This window comes from Podarcis pityusensis (assembly GCF_964106645.2).
Source record: "Podarcis pityusensis genome assembly, chromosome: 1".
NCBI lineage: Eukaryota > Metazoa > Chordata > Lepidosauria > Squamata > Lacertidae > Podarcis > Podarcis pityusensis.
In genome coordinates this window covers 34,714,448-34,736,271 of record NC_138028.1, presented here as the reverse complement: position 1 = coordinate 34,736,271, position 21,824 = coordinate 34,714,448, and the positions used below count along the sequence as shown (strand labels likewise).

Below are 21,824 nucleotides of genomic sequence, written 5' to 3'. Positions count from 1 at the left end.
AAGGAATTATATTATCTTAGTGGCTGTTGTATGACATGAGTGGACCCAACAAAGATTTGCTTTGCATTTAATTTAACTCGCTGGTATCTGCAGCTTTCCTTTAAAAGAGACAAACGGAAAATATCACAATCTTAGTTTGTGCCTCATCTGTGCATAGAAAGCAGCAATGTCATGAGTGTCCTGCAGTGATGAAAAACATTTCTTCAGATGCCCATTTTGTAGGAACCAATCTTAGAATTTCCTGTGTCCGCAGATAAGAGCATGGGCTAGGGACATAGCAATGTCTGTGCCAGCACAGTAGGGCAATGTGCAACTGGAATTTCAAGAATGTCTTGGCAAGCAGATACACACGTGCTGTTTTTGGGGTGTGGATATAACATGATGCATTGTTCTTATATTATTATTGACTTACTTATTGCTCAACTTATAGGCTCTATTTTCTTCCTTCATAGGATTAGTGATTACATGGATCTGACCCCTGTAGATATCGTAGGGAAGAGATGTTACCACTTCATTCATGCTGAAGATGTGGAAGGGATCAGGCACAGTCACTTAGACTGTAAGTACTTCAAGGCATGTCAAAATGAACTGGCCTTACAACTGCTCTTGAACTATTCCTTGCATATTGTACATTTCTTTGTGGAACCTTGGGAATGGTTCTGTTGTAAAATGCTTCCCTCCCCTAAATCATTTATGATTGCCAATGAGGGTTTGCAGTGAAACCCTATGTGTCTATTCAGAAGTAAACCCCATTGAATTTGACAGAACTTACCCCCACCTGAATACGCGTAGGATTGCAACCTTGGTCAGTATAAATCTTTTAATTGGTTGACAGCTCTAGTCCTTAGTTATCGTAGCTAACAGTTGATAGACCTGTTCCCCGTAAATTTATATATTCTGTCTAAAAAGCCATTTATACTAGTGACCATCACAACATCCTATGGCCCAAAATGGGCTGCGGAAAAGAAAGAATAGTTTTAAAAGGCAGATGGTGCCATGAGGTCTGGAGACTGCTGAGAACAGTGATTTATGAGTGTTAATAAGTGTGGACAAGGCCTAGAAAGGGTTCCCCAAAGCATGCAAGGATCATTCCTTTCTGGTAAAACTTTTCTGGGGTGGCAGGACATGGTACAGCTCCTGTGGCGACTGGTTTTACATTGCTTTCCAGTCGTGTAAGATGGACAGGTCCTTTATTTGAGAATGCTTGTGAGATAAGCTGACTAGTGATACGACCCTTCATACCTCAGCTGCTATGCTACTAATGAGTTTGCTATTGCTTCATGTATCATTTTATGGGCACTGTGCATAGTGTTGCATGCATAGTTATCAGAGACTCAGTTGAAATGTGATGCTGAGCACATAGGACATTGCGCTGGTACATTTTTATACAACCAGCATCAGAAGTATTTGGGCCTGTGGTGGGTGGGATGCATTTGCATTCCACCCTCATCTTTGATAAGGAAGAGTAGGGGAAATGCTGTGCTTTTCCACTGGCAGAGCCCCCTGGCTGCAATTATTTAACATAGCTGGAATTAATGCTGAGGAACTATTCTGGAGTAAACTATTTAAAATTGGGGGCCTCTTTACCAACTCCATGCTAAATTCCTGTCAAATAAATCCCCTTGTAGCCTTGTGTTTTTTTAAAAAATAAAGGTATTAGTATTCTGCATTCAGATAACCGTAAGAGGGACAAAGCTAATGAATATACATCCCATTGCTTTAATATATGAAAAAGGCACTTTAAGAGGCACTGTTCTAGTACAACAGTGTTGCCCTGTTCTGATTTAGCAAGTCCATTTGCAACTGGGGCGGAGGGGAGAATGAATGGGTGTCACATAATGTAGAAGCATATGTCTCCTCAATTAATTGAAAAAATTAATGATGTTCACTGAACAGTAACATCAAGTACTTTCTGGCTGGGAACCCAGACAGGATGTAGAGGAGTCAAGACCTCCAGAGGATGTCATGAATATACTTCTGGACAAATATAGGACAATATACCAGGATTTAAAAAATGGATATATTGCTTGTAGGAACATTGTCACTAGCATTGCATGGCCACAGATATAATATGTTCTTTTCCATTTTGGAATCTTAATTGAGGTCTAAATTCATAAACCTGACTCTGACAAAAAGATACTTGTCACCCTTAGCTATTGCTTGGAGAACATCCTCCTATTTCTTCAGGACTTGATTTACAGCTATAAGAAACACAATTCTTTAGGAACAGCCAGCAAGGGCAGTTCATTTCCCATAAAGCAAAGGTCTCTGATGAATATGTTTGGTAGCATTCTCTCTGATATACTCCTATTCGGTTTTCAGTAACTGAAATAATCCAGATTTTTTTTTTTTTTTTTAAAAGGCTGCTTCACTACCATTTTATTCACTGCTTCCTTTTTGCCAAGCGATCTTGCCCTTCAATTCAGAGAGAAGAGTTTTCTCCAAAACCAGTTACACATACGTACATGGCTGCTTTTGTGTACATTCATTTGAAGATTTCTATTGACACATTTAATATTACTTAGTGGTTCAGTCTCCCAGCTACAAATGAACTAAGCCTTTTAACTTGTACATATCAATTATATTTTTCTTGTTCTTTTAATAACCTTAAGCACATAAAAAAGCCAAGATAGAATGACTCGATAATTCTTGACAGTAAAAACACACTTCACAAGTTTTGCTATCATGCTGTGGAATAACTCTACAATGTCAAGTAGCACACAATTAGTAAAACTGTAGGGGGAAAAAAGGAGTGTTTTGATCCTGAGGAATTTTGATCCTAATCATATCGAAATTTCAATGCTCTTGTAGTGCTTAATATCTTCAATCATAAAAGAAATCAAACTGATTCCAATGTCAGCCTTTTGCATTTTGTGGCTGCTGTGAAATGCTAAAATATACAAATGAATGTCACTGTTGTACAAGTTTATGATAATCACTAAAGCAAAAGAGATTGATTTTAAATTAATGTGATGGTATGTCTTGGGTTTAGATGATTTTTGAGTGAGCTAACTTAGAAGTCAGACCAACAATGGAGAGAGAATTTATCTTGCAGCATAAGCATTGGCAAGAGTAGCTAACTGCGGTGACTGGTCAGCCGGAGTATCTACCGCGTAGACAGACACTGACCTTTTGATGCAAAATGTGATATTATTGCAGTTGAAATAATAATAAAAAAAACACAACACAGAATGGCACATTGGTGGACAAAAGATTCTCAAAACCCATGCCTGCACAAGACCTTTTGCTGCCTGAAGTGGACCTAAATGGTGCCTCTTCCTACTAGGGATAACACTTAGTCTTGTTATTCAGACATCATGTGGCGCTGCTTAAAATTAGTGCTGTGCTGAAAATTTCTCCCGCTTTCTTTTCACACCAACCCTTTTCACTAATGAGAAAAGAAATTGCATGTGACAATTGTTAAAGGGGGGAGAATATTTTAGTGTAATTCCTATGGATGGGGTCCAGTATTTTTGTTGCACTTGCACTTTTTGAGGTGGCTGAGGGGTGTTTACTTTCTTACAATTCACCTCACCAGTGATCTGCACTCTGTACTCTTCCATTTCCACACATCAATTAAAGTCCAAGGGAGGAGAATGTGAGGTAACTCCTCTCAAGGGCCCTTTCCGTGGCAGGAAGTGCTGGCAGCCAGGGAGGCTGCAGAATGCTGGAGAAATGCTTGCTAGAAAGAAATGCTCTCTCTCTCTCTCTCTCTCTCTTACACACACACGCACACACACACACGCACAGACACGTACTACCCTTGACCACCTCACAGTGATAAGGTAAGCGCAAAAACCCTCAGCCCCAGAAATGCTAAAGAAATTAAAAAGTGACCTGAGAATAAGGCAGAAAAACAGGGGAAGAAAACTTTTGAGAAGCTGAAGAACAGATTTCAGCATAGCACTGCTTGAGAAAAGAGTTATAGTTGAATGTAAACACCAAAATGTATTGCAGCAAAAGGGCATATTGTCAACCACACAATTCTTCTCCTTCATTGAACACTACATTGAACTAAGAGAACTCCGGGAAGCTTGTCTCCTGGTTTCTGCTCAATTTAACTTAAAGTCCATCTGATCTCTTTGGAGTCTGCTTACGCAGAATGGTTTGAGGGGGAAAGAAATGGAAGGATGCCTGGAGCAAGTGGCTCAAAAAGGGGGGGGGGAGGAGGTGATCACTTTGGCTTTGTCCACTTGGCAAAGCCTCAAATATTTCTCTGATACTGTTCTGTCCCTTCCCAGTCAGCAGCACCTCTGTCCAGAATGCCAGGGTTCATGTTAGCGTTCAGCGCTGCCAAGTCTCCCCAGAGAAGGTGCAGAGGGAGCAGGGCCCCCAATAGAACACTACTCTGCCAATTATCCTATGGATCCAGACATCCTTGCCCTGGGACTGGAGCTCTTCACACCAGCTGCCCAGGTTCCTGGTCAGCTCTGAGGCCCTCCTTCATCTTCCTCAGGGCAACAGGCTCAGATAAGACAAGCCAGGCAGGATCTCAGGGCTCCTGTCTTGTGGGTGGCACCATAAATCATTGGCCCCCTATGCTGGGTCAGTCCCCTGGCCCCCTGCCTCTGTCACAGACTCCTCAGAGCTTTGCTAGTCCCTGACATCTATTCTACCATTGTGCAAGCACTTGCGGGTGCATTATTAACTAGTGGTCATTTATTTCCCTTCTCCTTGCTGTTCTTTGGAGCCAACCCATTTGTAAGAAAAGAGATAGCTCAACAGAGGTTTCGTAGGGAGTTATCATTCACACAAAGTTTGGTTGTTACCCTGCACCAAACTTGCATTATTTCAGAAATTATTATAATAGTATCATTATTATTACATTTACATCCTACCTTGCCTTCAAGGAGCTCCAGGTAGCATAAATTGTTATACCTGTTACCTTACAACAACCCTGTGAGGTAAATTATACAGAGAAACAGTCACTGGCCCTAAGTCACCCAGTGAGGTTCGTGCCTGAGAGGATTTGAACCCTGGTCTCCCAAGATCTTAGTCCAGTACTCTTAACCGCTACACCATACTGGCTCTCCATGGTGATGGAGAATGCTTCTCCGAGATTATCTCATCCCTAAGTAAGGCCACAATCACATTTATGAACTGCATTCAGGGACCAGAAGCTATTGTATGTTTCCTACGCATCTCTCCAGTCTGGTTTTTTTTTTTTTTTTTTTTGGAGAAAGGAGATGATGTGTAGGTGGTCTCTCTGGATGCTGAGCTCATAATTCATTTAGGTATCAAGCATAACAGAAGTTTGCTAAATATTGTGTGGGCATGTTTTTTTATTATAAAAAATCAATTAGCAGTTGCCTACTATTCAAAACATCTAGCTCACTAATTATGAAATCTGTAGAAAAGATAAACATCAAAGGCTCCGTTGATTCTGGGAGCTGTTATATTTTAAAAATACTGTATCTGTTTCAAACAAATAAAGCACTTAATGTACTCTTTCTGCCTGTGATGCTATTTCCCCCATGGGTTTTGAAAATGACCTTCCTGTAAGCATCAAGGACTATAACTTTTCAGATAGAGAAACTTGTTCTTGTTTTAAGTCAGTGCCAGGTATATCCCCCTATAGTGCACAGTTTTCAAAAGCAGAAGAAAAAGTAATCCAGAATTTTTCTTTAAAAAAAGAAGAAGAAGCACTACTCTGTTTCCAGAATGAAGTTACCCTGTCAGCTTGCCTTGGGCCTTAGGTGGAGAAGAGGAGATTAAAGAGTCAGTATTCCTTTTCATGTTTCATCTGCCAGTTTTGTGAATGTAAAAAGAGAACTGGTATTTACAGCTAGGTATCCAATTGTGATGCTTTTCCGCCTCCTGATAAATTAACAATATTTTCATAGCAGGACAAATTGAATATCAATGTTCCCTACGCTCATTGATAAGGTTATTTTTGCAGAAGGAATAAATAGCACAGATTCAGCCTCCAAATTTCCTCCACTATAATGGGGCTTTGTGAAGGCAGCGAGGATGTGAAGGCTTCACTGTAAGCTGATCTCATCATTTCCTATTTACTCTATACTTACCTGAATACACAATATACTGTAGCTTTTAAATGCATTTGTACCCTAGTGAAATGTCCTATTGTAAGCTGTTTCACTTTAAAAGACTGCTTTTGATATGAGATTTCTTCATCTCCTCTTCAAACTGAATTAAACTATTTCCTTCCTATAAAACACAACTCGCTCTTTAGAAAGCTTTTGGCTTTGATTTCTCAGAAGAGCCTTACAGGAAGAAACCATGTTCTTTTTTAAAAAAAAACCACGCATTTCTGGGAACAAACTTGTACTGACCTGTTTTGTTTTACTCACAAAATTAGATGCCTGGGAAGAACGTGAATTTCTTTTGCTGTAATTTCACTGCTTGCAAAATTCCAAAACAAAGCTAGCACCCCTTTGGTAGAAGTGGTGTGCAGCCCTTTGCAGTATATTTGCCCCAAGATAAATCAGTCTATAGATTTTGTACTCCCTTCATAAAGCGCTTCTTATGCAGTGTGCATTTTGCATGGTAACAAAATAAGTGATAACATTGTAAATGGATTCAACAAAATCTTGCAACCAGTTTTTAGCAAACATAAATGTATAGATAGTGCAAAAGTCTCTTCCAAGAGAACGTCTGCTCTTGGTTGGTAATTGTCTTTGATTAAATTGGCTTCATTTGGTATCAACTTTGGAAACATGATTTTGTTGCTGTTTTGGTCATCCCATTGTCTACAGTGACACTCACTGGTGGCATCCCTATAGCAAAAATTGTTATAAAGTAAAAGACATACTCCAGAACCCTAAATTGCTTTAGCCATGATGGCCTCCTCTTCTCTGCCCCACATACATTTAAATCCCCTTAATATAACTGTTGGTTTACATAGCTATGAAAAGAGGAATGAGCACCAGCTTTGTAAAAATACAGAGCTGGTCACATCTATGTAATTTCAGTGATGCCTGAAACAAAATGGTTTTCTAAAATAAAAGTTCACATGTGTTCCAGTACTTATCCCACACCATGTCTGTTTTCCTAATGGTAACAAGCATGCATTTCAAAGGGAAGCTATGAGAATTAATGGTTTAATCCTATGAATGTCTACAATGGGACTTAGCTCAAAATAAGTATGTGCAGGATTGCAGCCTTCATTATTAATTGCAAGGGAGGCAGCATTTATGAAGTTCAAAGCTATGTATTTGAAGGAGGTACACTCTTGCTGCTTCCTAAAACTCCAAGGTCCTTGTTTTCTCAAATGCGCACACAATCACTTGATTATTTCATCAACAGTTGATCAGAATCCTGAACTGCTGAACTATTTTGCTGAACGGAGATATTCTAAGACATTAAAACATGTAGGGAAGCCTTTCCTCCAATTTTTTTTCTTCCCAAACCTCAATCAGAACAATTACAAACTCAGAAGAATTTGCATAAAATTGCTGTTTCAACACAGATGCAGCCGTGGTTTGACAGAAAAGCTTTACAGTAGGTAGTTAGTATTGTGCCACCTTTTTGCTTAGCCATGCAGTTTAACCACTCCGTGAATGAGAATTGCTCCTCAGACATGAATACAAAAAAGCAAAAGAGCCTTTTGATTAGATATAAATGCAGAAATCTGGTCAACTTATAGCTTGTTTACAAAACACTATAACCCAAATTGCAAATGTTTGCTGCTGCTACAAAATAGAACAGACTGAACTTGCTGTCAATTTATTGTAATGTCAAAACACTTTGTCAAAAAGTTTTTCGAGTCAAAATAAAATGCATATACAAGTTTGCCAGTTCGTTGGCTCTCTCTCGTTATATGAAGAGGAATCAAATTTTGCAGTGCATGCATCAGGGCAAGCATTTCAGGTTACTATGCAGAACAAGTCCCCCACTCTTCCCCCTCCATGCTGTTCTGGGGGTTCATCTGACCCAGCTGGACCAATTTGGGAGTCCAGAGGGGGAAGGAAGGGGGAATCCCCATTGTACAAGCGGACATCCTTGTGTGAGCTTCTACTGACAGGGCTTATTAATTGAATCCCACCCATGGAAAATATGTGATCACACCTTCCATTAATAAAGTTGGTACCCTGCATGTGGGTGGGCTGGGTCAGTGAACCCCCAAGCAGGGAAAAGGATAGGACTGGACAAGGGTGGGACACTTAAGGTACCCAGAAAAACCCAGCTTTTTAATAACACAGCTTCATCAGGTGGGATAGATAAAGGCAAGAATTGGTATCTAGCTAAGGCAGCAAGATATTCTGAAGTGTAGGCCATGGCACAGGGATGGCACCTGGGCTTTGCTTCAGGGAAAAGGTCTTGGGCCAGCCCTCACCCCCAAAATGCTGCCTACTATACAGGGAACAATTCTTTCTTTGAAAGGCTGCCTTTTTTAAAGACAGAGGCCGTTAGAACAGAGAGCAGGGGGCTTGAAGTTGCCCATTGACCATTAGCTAGCATGTGGACAGCAGAGGGAGCAAGCAGCTGGTCACAGTCTTCCCCACTACGGTGAGACATTGTCAAGAGCCCTGTAGTGCTGTTGGGATTGGGTTTGGATTGGCAGGTTCTGAAGCAGCAGGAGGACGAAGAAATGGGGGGTGACCCTGAATGGTGGGAAGCTGGGTTGGAGGAGGAGGACCCTCCCCTCAGCTGCTTCAGAAGGGGGGGGGGCAAAGGGTAAGAAGAGGTGTTGGAGAAAATTAGAAGAGATAAATACATAGAATTAAATAAGTGGGAATAGACATGAAGGGAGTAAAAGCAGAGAGCTGCTATATAGGAAGAAGACATGAAGCAAGGAGGGAAGATGAAAGAAACAGTTTGGGGAATAAGGTTAACTGTGAAAGAACAGGATCAAAAATAACAGGAATTGAGGAAAAATACTTTGAGGGGCATTGGGGGGGGGGGACCAGATCCAGGCACTGCTGGAGGAAACCAATTTTCTAGATCCATTTCAGTTAAGGTTTAGGCCTGGTTTTGGCACAGAAACTTTTTTGGTCGCCCTATATGATGACCTCTGTGAGGAGAGAGACAGGGAAAATGTGTCCCTGTTAATTCCCCTTGACCTCTCACTGGCTTTTGATACCATGCTATCCTTCTGGAGCAGCTGTCTGAGTTGGCGGGTGGCACTGCTTTGCAGTGTTTCCGGTCCTACTTGGATGGTCATTTCCTGAGGGTGATGCTTGAGGAGTCCTCTTTGACCCCATGGATCCATCAATGTGGGATACCTCAGGGTTCAGTTTTATCCTCCATGCTCAACATCGACATGAAACCAGTGAGTGGCATCATCCAGAGTTTTGGAGTATGTTGCCAGCAATATGCTGGTGCCACACAGCTCTACTTCTCCTTTACATCTGCAGATGTGGCAGTGGATGTGCTGGGCTGTTGTCTTGCCTCAGTAATGGACTGGGTGAGAGCAACGAAACTGAAACTCAATCCAGATAAGACCGAGGCACTGTGCCTCTGCTCTTTTTGACCTATAAAGCCTTAAATGGCTCAAGACCACAATACCTCAAGGACCACCTGTCTCCATATGAACCAGCCTGGACCCTGCAATCACCATCTGAGGCTGCTCTTCATGTGCCTCCGCTACAAGAGAAATGGAGGGTGGCAACACAAGAATGGGCATTTTCTGTGGTGGCTCCCCATTTGTGGAATTCTCTCCCCAGGGAGGCTCGCCTGGCACCTTTGTTACATGTCTTTAAGTGCCAGACAAAAACATTCCTCTTCTCCAGGTCTCCAGGTCTTTGGCTAATTAATCCATCTATGGCCCTTTCAACTCTGTGTGGGGAGGGTATTGGTTTGCTAGTTACTATGCTATGTATTTTTGTGTTTTTATAAACTGCCCTGTGAGCTTCAGGTGAAAGGCGGTATAAAAGTAATAATAATAATAAAAAATTAATAATAATAATAATAATACCCATCTCCACTTACAGCCTCTGGTGAAGCAAATTATGGTGGACTTAAGTCATCGGCCCTTGAAAACCCATGCTACAATGGGGATGGTTCCATTTCATCTTAAAGAGTTTTTGGGAAGGAACTGATGTTGTGTTAAATTTGGAAGTGCAGAGGCTCATCATGACAGTGTCCATAGCCATGCAAGAAGGCGTCTTGATCTATTACTGTGTGTGTGTGTGTGTGTGTGTGTGTGTGTGCGCACACACACACACACACACGCACGCACACACCAAAGACCAACAGTATATAGCAAAACGCCTGATGTGTTAAGATCAGACGGGATGCTATCCTTTACGTAGCTTCCTGGAAGTAAGTTCCATTGCGCTCAGTAGTGCTTACTTCTGACTGCAAATGCCTGGAGATTTGACAAAGATCTTCAGCCAGCTGAATTGCAACCTTTAGCTTTTAATAAGAAATGCAAACAGTCTTGCAAAGGGGTTGTTGTCATTGAAGCTGAAATTGGTATAGGAACTCCATCCAACAAAAGAAACACCTAGTCTCTGCTTAATTATTTTCCTCATTTTCTGACTTCCTCTATCTGTCACAAACAAAATTATTCATTTGCAGAGCAAGGAGTGATGTTTCAGCCCCCAAATGCTATTGGGAGTGCTGCTTGTGTGCCTTGAACTCAGCTGATGAACACTGCTTGCTGTATATCATGCCTGAACCTAAGACAAGACCTGGCTATAGTTTTGCAAGTGAGGTGGAGAGTAATAGGGACTGGACAGCTGCCACTGCAGCAGCTTAGCTTGAACCCAAGTACTTCCTGGTTTTAGCAGTGGGCAGCTAAAACACCAGCTTGTGGGGAGCTGAGTCTAGAAGTAACAGCCACAACCCATTTTGCTGGAGGTAAAGAGCCTGAACAGAGGGGGTGTAATGGGAGGTGCTCCTAGAACCAGCTGGGAAACATGGGATCCTGTGTGAAAAGGGAGCATAAAAAATAGGAAAACCTCATTCCCTTTGCCTTTCTCTTCTTCTCTATGAAAATAAAACCGCAGTTCCACACTTGTCTAGATTTTGATGCTGATGCAAACCTAGCCTCACATGAACATGCCCAGGTTTTGGTGCTGATAAACACAGGTTGTTTTGATACCGTTTTCTTGATTTGAAGGTACATCTAATTTTAAAGATGCAGTCCCAGTTCCAAGTTTGAAGTTTAACAGGTTTAAATACAATTCCTACTCAAAGTGACTTCTTTTACCCGTCTTTTCTTACCCTCCCCCCCACCCAAAAAAAAAATTCAAAATGTACTTCATGAAACTATTGTATATGAAGCACTTATTAGCCATAATTAAATGGACAATATGAATTTACTACGTCTTTAGGACTCTGGCTTGTTCTGGTTTAGAGCAAGATGATTAATGCAAATACATATTACTTGAGATAACCATTTAGCAGCTAATTTAGCCAAATTTATTACAGCAGTTAGAGGTTTTTCATTTTAGCAGACGGAGACAAGGACATGCCAAAAGCAGAGATGTATGTGAATGCACACTGCCCTCTAGCGTGCAAGACTTTGCCAGATTAAGAATAAATACAGACGAGAGGAAGAAATACGAGCTGAAGTCCTAAGAACAGCAAACTTGTTCTTTAAATCCATGCCAAACACACACTACTTCATTCCAGCGGGTGATGTATAGCTTTCTCCCCTTTCATGGAGACAAACGTATCTAGCTACATAGCCCGTTTTCACTTGGCAAGGTGCTGGTCTGAAGAACATTTGAACATCTGTACGTATATTTAAGCATTTTCAAGCACAGTGATTGTTTTCACTTGTCCTTCTGTTTCTGGACCAATTTCAGACACTGTGCAGAGACTTTTGGCTTTAACACGCTCAATTCTTCGACTCCCTTAGGCCACAGTTCCTTCCACAGCTCTTTGGTGGATTTCTTTTGCTCTGGTATTAAGCAAAGTCTCGGCAGACATTCCCCCTGCTGACCATTGGAGATTTGGTTCATCTGAGGACTGTAAATTCTGTTTGACAAGATCAAAAGAAACAGATGTGTAAGTTCAGTAGTTGATATCGCCTGCAATGAAGAGGAATGATCAAAGAACTAGGGTACCGTATCTTCCCAAACCTTTCAAATAGCCAGAATCTCAAAGAGGTTTACCCAGGAGCTATGAATAAATCACATAGAAATTTAACTTTTTTTAAAACACACACACACAATTTGATGTTGAGTGCATCGGAAATGTCCACACAGGATTCTTTGCTCAATGAGTTCGTGGAGATTTGTACTCCTTTTTGCTGCTCTTCACTTACATGAGCTGCCAAAAGCAGATTAAAATCGCAGTACGGATGGAGGTGAACCTTTGCTTCTCTGTCAGGTCTCTAGGAAATGGCTGGATTTATTTGTCATTGTAATGTTTTTTTATTGAATGTAGCAGGACAAAGGCCTCCCCTCTCCCTGTATATGTGTTGTGCTCCCTTTGTGGGGAAGATTCTCCTTTAAGTGCAATGCTAGCGGCATTTCTTTGCTCCTTTTGTTTCCCTCAATCCAGTGCTCAACAAGGGTCAGTGTGTAACGAAGTACTACCGCTGGATGCAGAAGAATGGGGGGTATATTTGGATACAGTCGAGTGCCACCATCGCGATCAATGCCAAGAATGCAAATGAGAAGAACGTCATCTGGGTCAATTACCTTCTGAGGTATAGCTTTCTGTCAGTTCCGTTATCTGCATTTTTGTTGTCACTGCATGAGTCATGTTGAATGGGCAATGTCAAAGAAAGAATAGAAGGAAGTGAATGTTCAGAAGCGGTGTCCACTGATCGTAATAGAAAGATGTTCATAGGGTTGCTCGATTCTGGACATCTCTCAAATTCCCGTCTTGGCTTTGCTTACTAATGGCTTTATTACAGAGCCTGATTCACAGCCAGCCCTTGCTAGCATGCTATCGTTGGCTGTCATAGAATTCTGGACAATAGCTTGTTATTGTATGATTTTCCTAACATATTTTTAGCATATATCCCCGTCAGGTCATTTTTGTTCACTTGTAGCTTCAGAAGACCTACTTATTATAGGCATTTTTGGAGTTCAGAAGCACTGGGAGTATGGGTGAAATGCTAAGATTGTAAGCCCTATAAATTGTATATAGGAAAACACCGGGCATGCTGTTCCAGGAGAATTCTAAAGTTGGCAGTACCTGCCTGATCTGAGTTCTTGGTAGATGGCAAAGAATGTAAAGAGTTCCATTTTACACAGGGTCTTCCCTTCCCAATCTCAGTACTGTTATCTGTAAGATGGGAACAATAATGACCATTCAGATGTCGAGTTGTGGGACTAATGGAATTAGACTTGTAAAGTAGCTTGCACAGTAACACCCCAGTTCTAAGCATTTGTTTTCAAAAGTCCTGCTGATTGCAAGAAGGCTCCTTAGGAATGGAGTTTTAAAGAGAGATACACAGAGGGGGGGGGGACATGTGGAATTGTTGAGGGTGACAAACAGGTCATTTGTTGCCCCTTTCAATCACTTTGGAGGAAGGCTAGTTTATTTCATTGCTGGAACAATGGATGGGAAAGGGACTGCAACAGCCATGTTGATTAGAGGAGACAGGAAAGAAAAGCCACGTGTATAACCAGAAGTGGGTGCCCTACCACAGTACTGCTGCCCATCATCTGAAATCCCTTTAAGCTTTTCTTAAGCGGAGCTGACTCGTGGCATCATTGCAGGAGTGGGAGACATGCTCAGCATGAGCCAATGTTAAAAGTTCATAAATACAGGCTTGCTTTTGCTTTCTAGCAACATCCAGATTTATTTGTTTCTATGAAAGATCAGTGGCTCCATCTGTGGCCACCACCAGCTCTTTCAGAGGCTTTCAAATGCAAGCTTTAGGAGTGGTTGTAAGTGATTGGAAGCTCTAATGCTACATAAACCTAGTTGGTTCTCTTTGTATGCTTCATTCCGTCTTCAGCTACCCTGGCATTGAATTTTAAACAGTACCGTTTTTGAGCTGATTCACACGTTATAATCAACCACTGACATTCTTCAGAGCAATGTTGTTGTTCTTGCTGCTGTTGCTGTTGCTGTATTTATATGCTGCCCATCTCCCTGGGTTGCCCCAGCTACTGTGGGTGGCATCCTTACCTAGAGGCAAACATCTCTACCAGAGTTATGCAAAAGTAGAGGTGGAACCATCGTAAGATGTCAAAAAAGATTTGAAGGGGGTAACAAACTGTGCACTCCAAAGATGGGTATGACAGAAAATGTTTTTGTAGAGACGTCAGTACAATCTGGCTGCTTGGTTAACCACAAATGTTCTGGTACTGATACCTGAGCAGTAGCAGACATTCAGGGTAGAAATATTGATGGTAACATTTAAAAGAAGTTTCCATAAAACTTCTGCTGTGAAGAACTGGAAGGAGATAACATGTGTTTGCATGTTTGCTTTGCCGTGCTGTTTATTTGCATGTTTTGCCCCAGAGATTTGAGGAAAGCAGAGACGATCAAGCTCCAAGTCATAAATTTGTGTTTATATTTGCCATCTCTCCTTCTTTAGCAACCAAGAATATAAGGACACTCCAATGGATATTGCACAGCTCCCTCATCTGCCAGAGAAAACCTCAGAGTCCTCTGAGACCTCCGATTCTGAATCAGATTCAAAGGACAACTCAGGTAAGATAAGCATTCAGATTTTTTTGTTGCCTTGCATCTTAAAACAGTCTCTGGCAGGGAGGTGGGGAGTTGGTTTTGCTTTTTAACTTCACAGCGTCAAAAAAGGAAAGTTAGGAATTACAGTCACAGACTTATCAGTTGATCTTGCAGTTCTCATGCTACATCGCTGCCTAATGGTACTTTTGAAAGGTAACAAAATATATCCTAAAAATATAAATTCAGAGTACTCATGCTTCTTTGAAATATCCACAATCTGTATGACTTCTATGCATCCAGCATTATTTATTTAATAAAAAAAAATTATATACTGCCAGCTCATATAACATGGTGAGACGAACCACAATGCATACAAGGCCAATAAAGGATAAAACACTAGAAAAACAATTCAAAATAATCATTCAAATGCCTGGCTAATCAAGAAAGTTTAGGCAGGATAAAAAAGTGTCCAAGATATGCCTACAAGTATTTAATAGAGAGTACCCTATTTGTTTGAGGGTTTGGAATACAATTATAGTTCTTAACTTCCAGTGTTGATTTGTTTCTTTTTTATCTATCAGTAGATTTTGGGGGTATTTGGGTTTGTTTAGACCTGAACTGAAACTTCTCAGAAGAAATTTTAAGGGAATTAACATTTAAGGTGCCCTACACCACCCTACCCCCCACCCCTCATCTCAAAGGATCATTTTGCTGAATGCTGTCCATCGTTTTTTGGTGGCAGTCACAATTCCACACAGACCTGCCACCCTGCGGTGCCCTGGAACATCACTAGGTCTGGAGCATAGCAGCAAGGTGAAGAACAGCACCTGGGCAAAACAGCCCAATAAAACCCAACAAATTTCCAGGATGTAGAGAATGCTGAGGGGAGAAGGAAAGCGGAGGTGAAATTAGGAAGAAGAGGGAACTGGCCTGCTCTAGCACAGGGGTCAGCAACCTTTTTCAGCCGTGGGCTGGTCTACCGTCCCTCAGACCATGTGGTGGGTCAGACTATATTTTGAAAAAAAATAGGAACAAATTCCTATGCCCCACAAATAACCCAGAGATGCATTTTAAATAAAAGCGCACATTCTACTGATGTAAAAACACCAGATAGGCCCCACAAATAACCCAGAGATGCATTTTAAACAAAAGGACACATTCTACTCATGTAAAAACACACTGATTCCTGGACCGTCCATGGGCCAGATTGAGAAGGCGATTGGGCCACATCCGGCCCCCGGGCCTTAGGTTGCCTACCCATGCTCTAGCACTTAGCAGCTTGTAGTCAGCATCCTGGAAGAAAAGACTGGGGCTAAGGGCCACACATGCCATGAAGTTAACCCCCCCTTCCTGCACTGTGTTTCAGGGGGAAGGAAAGGGAAAAGAACATATTACACACACACACACACACAAACACACACACAAACACACTATAAAGCAAGGACAGGAAGACAGGAACCTGTTTCAGTCTGGGAGCTGCATTCTCTTCTGGGCAATCTTCCAGGGGCCCCCAGGTGCTGAATTACACCCAGCACTGGGGGGGGGGGGGGGGCTGACGTGTGACGTCACTCGGATTGTACATTGCATGTGATGTCAGGCCGTGCTCCTCTTCCAACACAGTGCAGCCAGGCTGTGCAGGGTCGGGAGTGACTTCCTGTCAGGCCTCCTCAAGATTTGGGGAAGGGGGGACCCTTCCCACCAAGCACTGGGGGGCTATAAAAGCCTCCACACCATGGAAATGGCGCCCCTGCATGGGCCACATTCCAGTGGTGGCCAGGGCCAGAGAATAAAGTGAGCAGAGCAACAGAAGTAACTTTCACCTTTGTGCAGTAGTGGCAGGCAGCAGGGATTGGAAGCTCCAGCCCAGCCTAAAGTAAATGCTTCCATCCCACAGAGCTACCACTGCCCCTCAGAGAGGAGAAGCCCGATTTCCAAGAGTCAAAAATAGGCCTGGAGAAACTTCTGCTCTTGCCACTATCTGCATAGCCTTGTCCTCTCTCAGTCACAACAAAGTATCACCGAATTTTACATATGTGATCTATGGACACTGTGCCATTTGAAGTATGTTCTCGTTTCGTCTATGTGACATAAAGGTACCCCACTTTCACTCACAGTCCGGAGGGAGATGAAGGGCAGCCAAATCCCTCTCAGCTTGATATTTGCTGTGGTTTCACACATGAAAGGAAATGCATTGTGCCAGATGCTGTTGCCAGAGAAATTACCGGTAATAATATCTCACTGGCAACTAGGCCTCTAAGTGGGCTTTAAATCTTGCCTTCTTGTTCTTAATGGTGTTTCTGTGCTTTTCTTTCCATTCTTCAGAGGACAATGAGAATTCAAAGTCGGATGAAAAAGGAAACCAGTCGGAAAACAGCGAAGACCCCGAGTCAGATAGGAAGAAGTCTGGGAACCAGTCAGATAATGAAATGAACTGTAACGATGATGGCAACAGCTCCAGCAACCAGGACAGCAGAGACAGCGATGACAGCTTTGAAAATTCTGACTTTGAGAATCAAAAGGCCCCGGAGGATAGTTTTGGCACTCTTGGTTCTATGCAGATTAAGGTGGAACGCTACGTGGAGAGCGAATCGGACTTGCGGTTGCAGAACTGTGAATCGTTGACCTCAGACAGTGCCAAGGACTCGGACAGCGCAGGAGAAGTCAATGCCCAGTCTTCCAGCAAACATCAAAAGAGGAAGAAGAGGAGGAAAAAGCAGAAAGGAGGCAGCATGACCCGCAGAAGGCTGTCTAGCACCTCAAGCCCCAACGGACTTGACTCCGCATTGGTGGACCAGCCCCAGCTGCTCTCATCGCCAAACAGTGCCTCAGTGCTCAAAATCAAAACGGAGATCTCGGAACCTATCAATTTTGATAACGATAGCAGCATTTGGAATTACCCGCCCAACAGGGAAATCTCAAGGAACGAATCTCCCTACAGTATGACCAAGCCCCCCAACTCAGAGCACTTCCCTTCCCCCCAAGCCAGCAGTAGTTTACATGTCTCCATTCCAGACTCTGTCCTCACCCCGCCAGGAACTGAAAATACTGCCAGCCGCAAATCTCAGTTCAGCACCTCATCCACTTCCGCCTTGGCTCCCGTATCCTCTGACCCTTTGTCACCACCTCTGTCCGCCTCTCCACGGGACAAGCATCCTGGAGGCCCCAGCACTTCCAACTCTTTGTTGTACACTGGGGACCTGGAAGCCCTCCAGAGGTTGCAAGCAGGCAATGTGGTGCTTCCTTTGGTTCACAGGGTAACTGGAACCCTTGCCGCCACCAGCACGGCTGCTCAGAGGGTCTATACCACTGGCACTATTCGGTATGCTCCAGCTGAAGTTACTTTAGCCATGCAGGGCAATCTCCTCCCCAACACCCACGCTGTTAACTTTGTGGACGTTAACAGCCCCAGCTTTGGCCTGGATCCTAAAACACCGATGGAAATGCTCTACCACCACGTTCACCGACTCAATATGTCAGGACCGTTTGGAAGTGCTGTGAGCGCGGCCAGTCTGACCCAAATGCCTGCAGGGAATGTGTTCACAACTGCCGAAGGACTTTTCTCCACTCTTCCGTTTCCTGTGTACAGCAACGGCATTCATGCCACACAGACACTGGAGCGGAAGGAGGATTGAAATATGACCACATACTGTGTTCAGTGTTAAACTCTGAGGCATAGACTATATTTTAATTTAGACCTTTAATTCTAGCACTTTGAATTTGAGCAGGTCAGCTTATTCTCTCAATATGATGGTCCCCATTTCACCCCCCCCCCTTTCTCTTTAACTTGACTTATTCTTTCATGTAAAAGATATTTTTTTATTTTTGCCTTCAGAGAGCTGAAGTACCAGTTGCCTGCCATTTTGTCTTCTTCCGAGATGTGTATTTTTTTTCTTCCTTTGCATCTTTATTAAGATGCCTTTAATATGTGTATTGCCTCTGCCATAGAATACTCAGTGATGTGGTAAAGAGATTTTAAAGTGACAACCATTGGGTTTACTTCAACATGATCTTGATGTGATCAAGATTAAAAGAAACAAGCATAAAAAAATGTGCCCTGTTTGACTAAGTCAAATGAAAAGGGGTTTTTTTGGTTCCTAATTCCTTTAAAAAAAAATAGGGGATAGTATTTTAGAATTTTATGCAGAGTTTAATTCACTTTTTATGGTTAAGATTTTCTTACTTGCACATACAATAATTTGGGTTCTTAAAAAAGTTAATTTCTGGCCTGTGATTAGAATATTAAGATGGACTAAATGTTAATTACAGAAACGTTAACTTCATTTCTAAAACCATGGTGCTATCATTTATTAATCTGTAATGTCTTCACACAATACGCAGCTTGTGGGCTGGGTTTTTTGAAAGGAATGTCTTCTGTACTAGTCTATAGTCAGGTGCTGCAGTCTCCTTGGTTAGTTAAGACAAAAGCCCTCATTAACATTTGCTGCAGGACTTAATTTTTTTACCTCCAAACTAACAAGCATAGCCTCATATTAAATTTAAATGGATCTGGAAGCCTTTTCTTTTTTTGGTAAATGCATGTTAATTGAACAAGAAAACTCAAAACTGGTGTGAGGATCAGTGTTTGGTTGTTGTTGTTTTTATTTATAGGTTTTTACTGTTTTGCTTTACTTTATTTTATTTCTTTCTCAGTGTAACTGAGGCTAATTTTACAACTCCCAAATAACACTTCAGAGTAAGAGGGGAAATATATATATATATTTAACATGTTTTTTATTTTTTCATTTAATGTTATAGAGGGAAGGTTGTATTTTATTTTTAAGTTTTGCTCATTGATTTGTCTTTTGTAATCCCCCTCCTTCTAGTGTTGAAGCCAATATGTTTTAAAGAATGGGTTAATAAGCTTGAAATAGATAACTGCAACTAAAAACTGCACATTAAGTATAAAAAAAACAAAAGAAAAAGAAATCTCCTATTTTGTCTTTGTTGCCAGAAATCAATGTAGTGTCAAACACTCCAAATGACTGTCAAGTATAAATTCTTCTTCCACGCCCATCTTTGGCAGCTGTTTGTTAAGGCATCTAATAACAGATGTGAGAACTGTAATGTGTACAATGTGTAAGTGTCCTTGGCTGTCAGTCCCATTGCAGTTTCAATGTGTGTTACTATATGCAGTATATACTAAGCTAATGTAGTTGTTTTGTCCTTTGTCTTCTCTGTGCTTTATCTCTAGTCTGGAGTGGTTAAAGTCCCATTCCTACAGTCCTAGTGAACCAGTGATTCTTGGGGGTTAGTGGTTTTTGTGTGGTGGCCTTCCTCTGTAATGTCACCTTATGCTGCTTCCACTGTCTGTATACCTTTTCATTTCTGCTGTTGCTTTGCTGTTGTGTATTCTCAGACCTCTCTCTCTCTCTCTCTCTCTCTCTCTCTCTGTCTTCCTTCCCCGCCTTCACCTTTTCTCCCCTGTTTCTTCCTCTTTCTCTTCTTCTCTTTTCCCATTCTCAGAGATAAAAGACTCTTAACTAGCTCAAGGTTAATGGAGCCATTCCCCCCCCCCCCACAGAGGAATTCTGGGTATGTCTTACTCTTACAGTGTGCATCGCACAATGCACTAAAGGGTGATACTTAGATATATTAAGCAAAGTGATGCCATATAGCCTCAGTTGTTAACATTTCCAGAGTCCCTTGTGCTCTAACTGTAAGTAGAGGGTGCATTTCTTTGGTTTTCTCCCAGGTAGGTTGATGGAGTAATATACAGAGAGCAATTTCAAGTGAGATAGAAAATTCTTGCAAAGGTCAACAGACGTTGTTAAAAAAGGGAACCTGAGCTTAGGATTGTCATATACATATATATATATATTTACATATATGTGCAATGTTAATGTAATTTTAACTCAGCTGGTCTCTACATTTTGGATAACATACGTGTTGTTGAACCAATTTCTAGTACAGTTGCTATAGAATCTGAGGGGCAGGTCTGAGGGAGAGTGGAAAGGAATAATGTCCCAAAGGGGCATTTTGGATGTCACAAATTTTGATAATGGGCTTTTAAAGAGTTAGATTTGAAGGATGTTTAAGTAGATTTCAAGGCCAAGGGAAGCTGATTTGGGCTTTCCCTTGGAAGCTCTACTCTAGCTATTGAACAATCAAAGGAGTGCACCTATCAGCTACAAAGAACAGCTAGACAGCTGTTGTTGTTTTAATTTTATTTTTGAATAAATGTTTCTGTGTTGTGTCAAAATGATTTCTGGTGATTTAAACTAACAGATAATCACAGCTGCTGTCTAAATCCATAGTGTTTAAAATTACAAAATGGAAAAAAAAATCTTCATTACCTGTGAAGACTGTGTCTGTGTTTTTAACTATTTCTTGTACAAATATATGAAATCTTTTATGAGGAGACTGGTGCCAAGTAGCTGAATAAAGGGGAAAGGGATTCTGTTCGTATAAATCTTAGCAGTGTTACCAACTCTACAATATATAAAAAAAATTAAAATGTTAAAAAATGACAGCTATGGTACATTTATTTTGTGTTAAGCTAACCGAATCTAACTTCTTGAGTGCCTGGCTTATTCGAAACACTTTTTTCATTGATCATTGATAATGCTGCAAATCAGAAATGTACATACTTCATTTACAACAGGGTTCTTTTTATACTTTTGTAGATTCTCATACATGTCATACATGGTTGTCTTTATGTAACTTAATTTTTTTTCATCCTGCAGGTGCCATTTTCATAATAAACTTCTCTTGGATTTGTTACTATCTGGCATCATTTCTTTTACATATGATCATCCTGATTAATTAATGCTGGTAGTATTTGTTTGAGCAGGGTACCTTGTTTGCTAATTTTTATTAAAAAAGCTAAAACCTATTAAAAAAAAGAGGGCATAACTAGATTATTCTTAAAGCTTACAAGCTATTCAAAGAAGCTACATAGATGCAGGCTCACAATGCTAATCCAAATACTACACCAAACATGCCGCCATCTTAAATTCTCAGCAACCCCAACTCATTCTCATACTGAGCATTTTATGCACATTATCAAAGCTGACTAATAGACTGGAAATGTTAACAGTTATATAAGGTGTGACTTTATTTAATGATTACACACCAGAAGAGGGCAGCTCACATACATTAATCACATAAAATGCACTTTATATTTTCATTTATTATACTCAACATTGTTATAACCAAACTCTTCCGTCACTCATGTTCTATCTAGGTTCTTGATTTTTCTAACAACTTTCTTCCTCCAGAGTGGAAAAACAACTAAGTCATTGGTTTTCATATATGTTTATTGGCCAGGCTTTCTGGCAAGCAAACTGAGGGCAGAAGAGTTTGCCAGCACACAAAACACA

General features: G+C 41.4%; 1 protein-coding gene across 11 annotated transcripts in view; it reads left to right on the top strand.

Annotated features, from left to right (window-relative positions):
- NPAS3 (neuronal PAS domain protein 3) overlaps nt 1–21,228 on the top strand; it is a 641,499-nt gene extending 620,271 nt beyond the window's left edge. For all 11 annotated transcript variants that reach the window (XM_080977754.1, XM_080977753.1, XM_080977750.1 and 8 more), the window contains 4 exons: nt 453–559; nt 12,418–12,565; nt 14,414–14,529; nt 16,828–21,228. In XM_080977754.1, the coding sequence (XP_080833880.1) occupies nt 453–559; nt 12,418–12,565; nt 14,414–14,529; nt 16,828–18,137 (1,681 nt within the window). In that variant the 3' untranslated portion in view covers nt 18,138–21,228. The remainder of the gene's footprint in view (nt 1–452; nt 560–12,417; nt 12,566–14,413; nt 14,530–16,827) is intronic.
- Nucleotides 21,229–21,824: the final 596 nt, after the last annotated feature.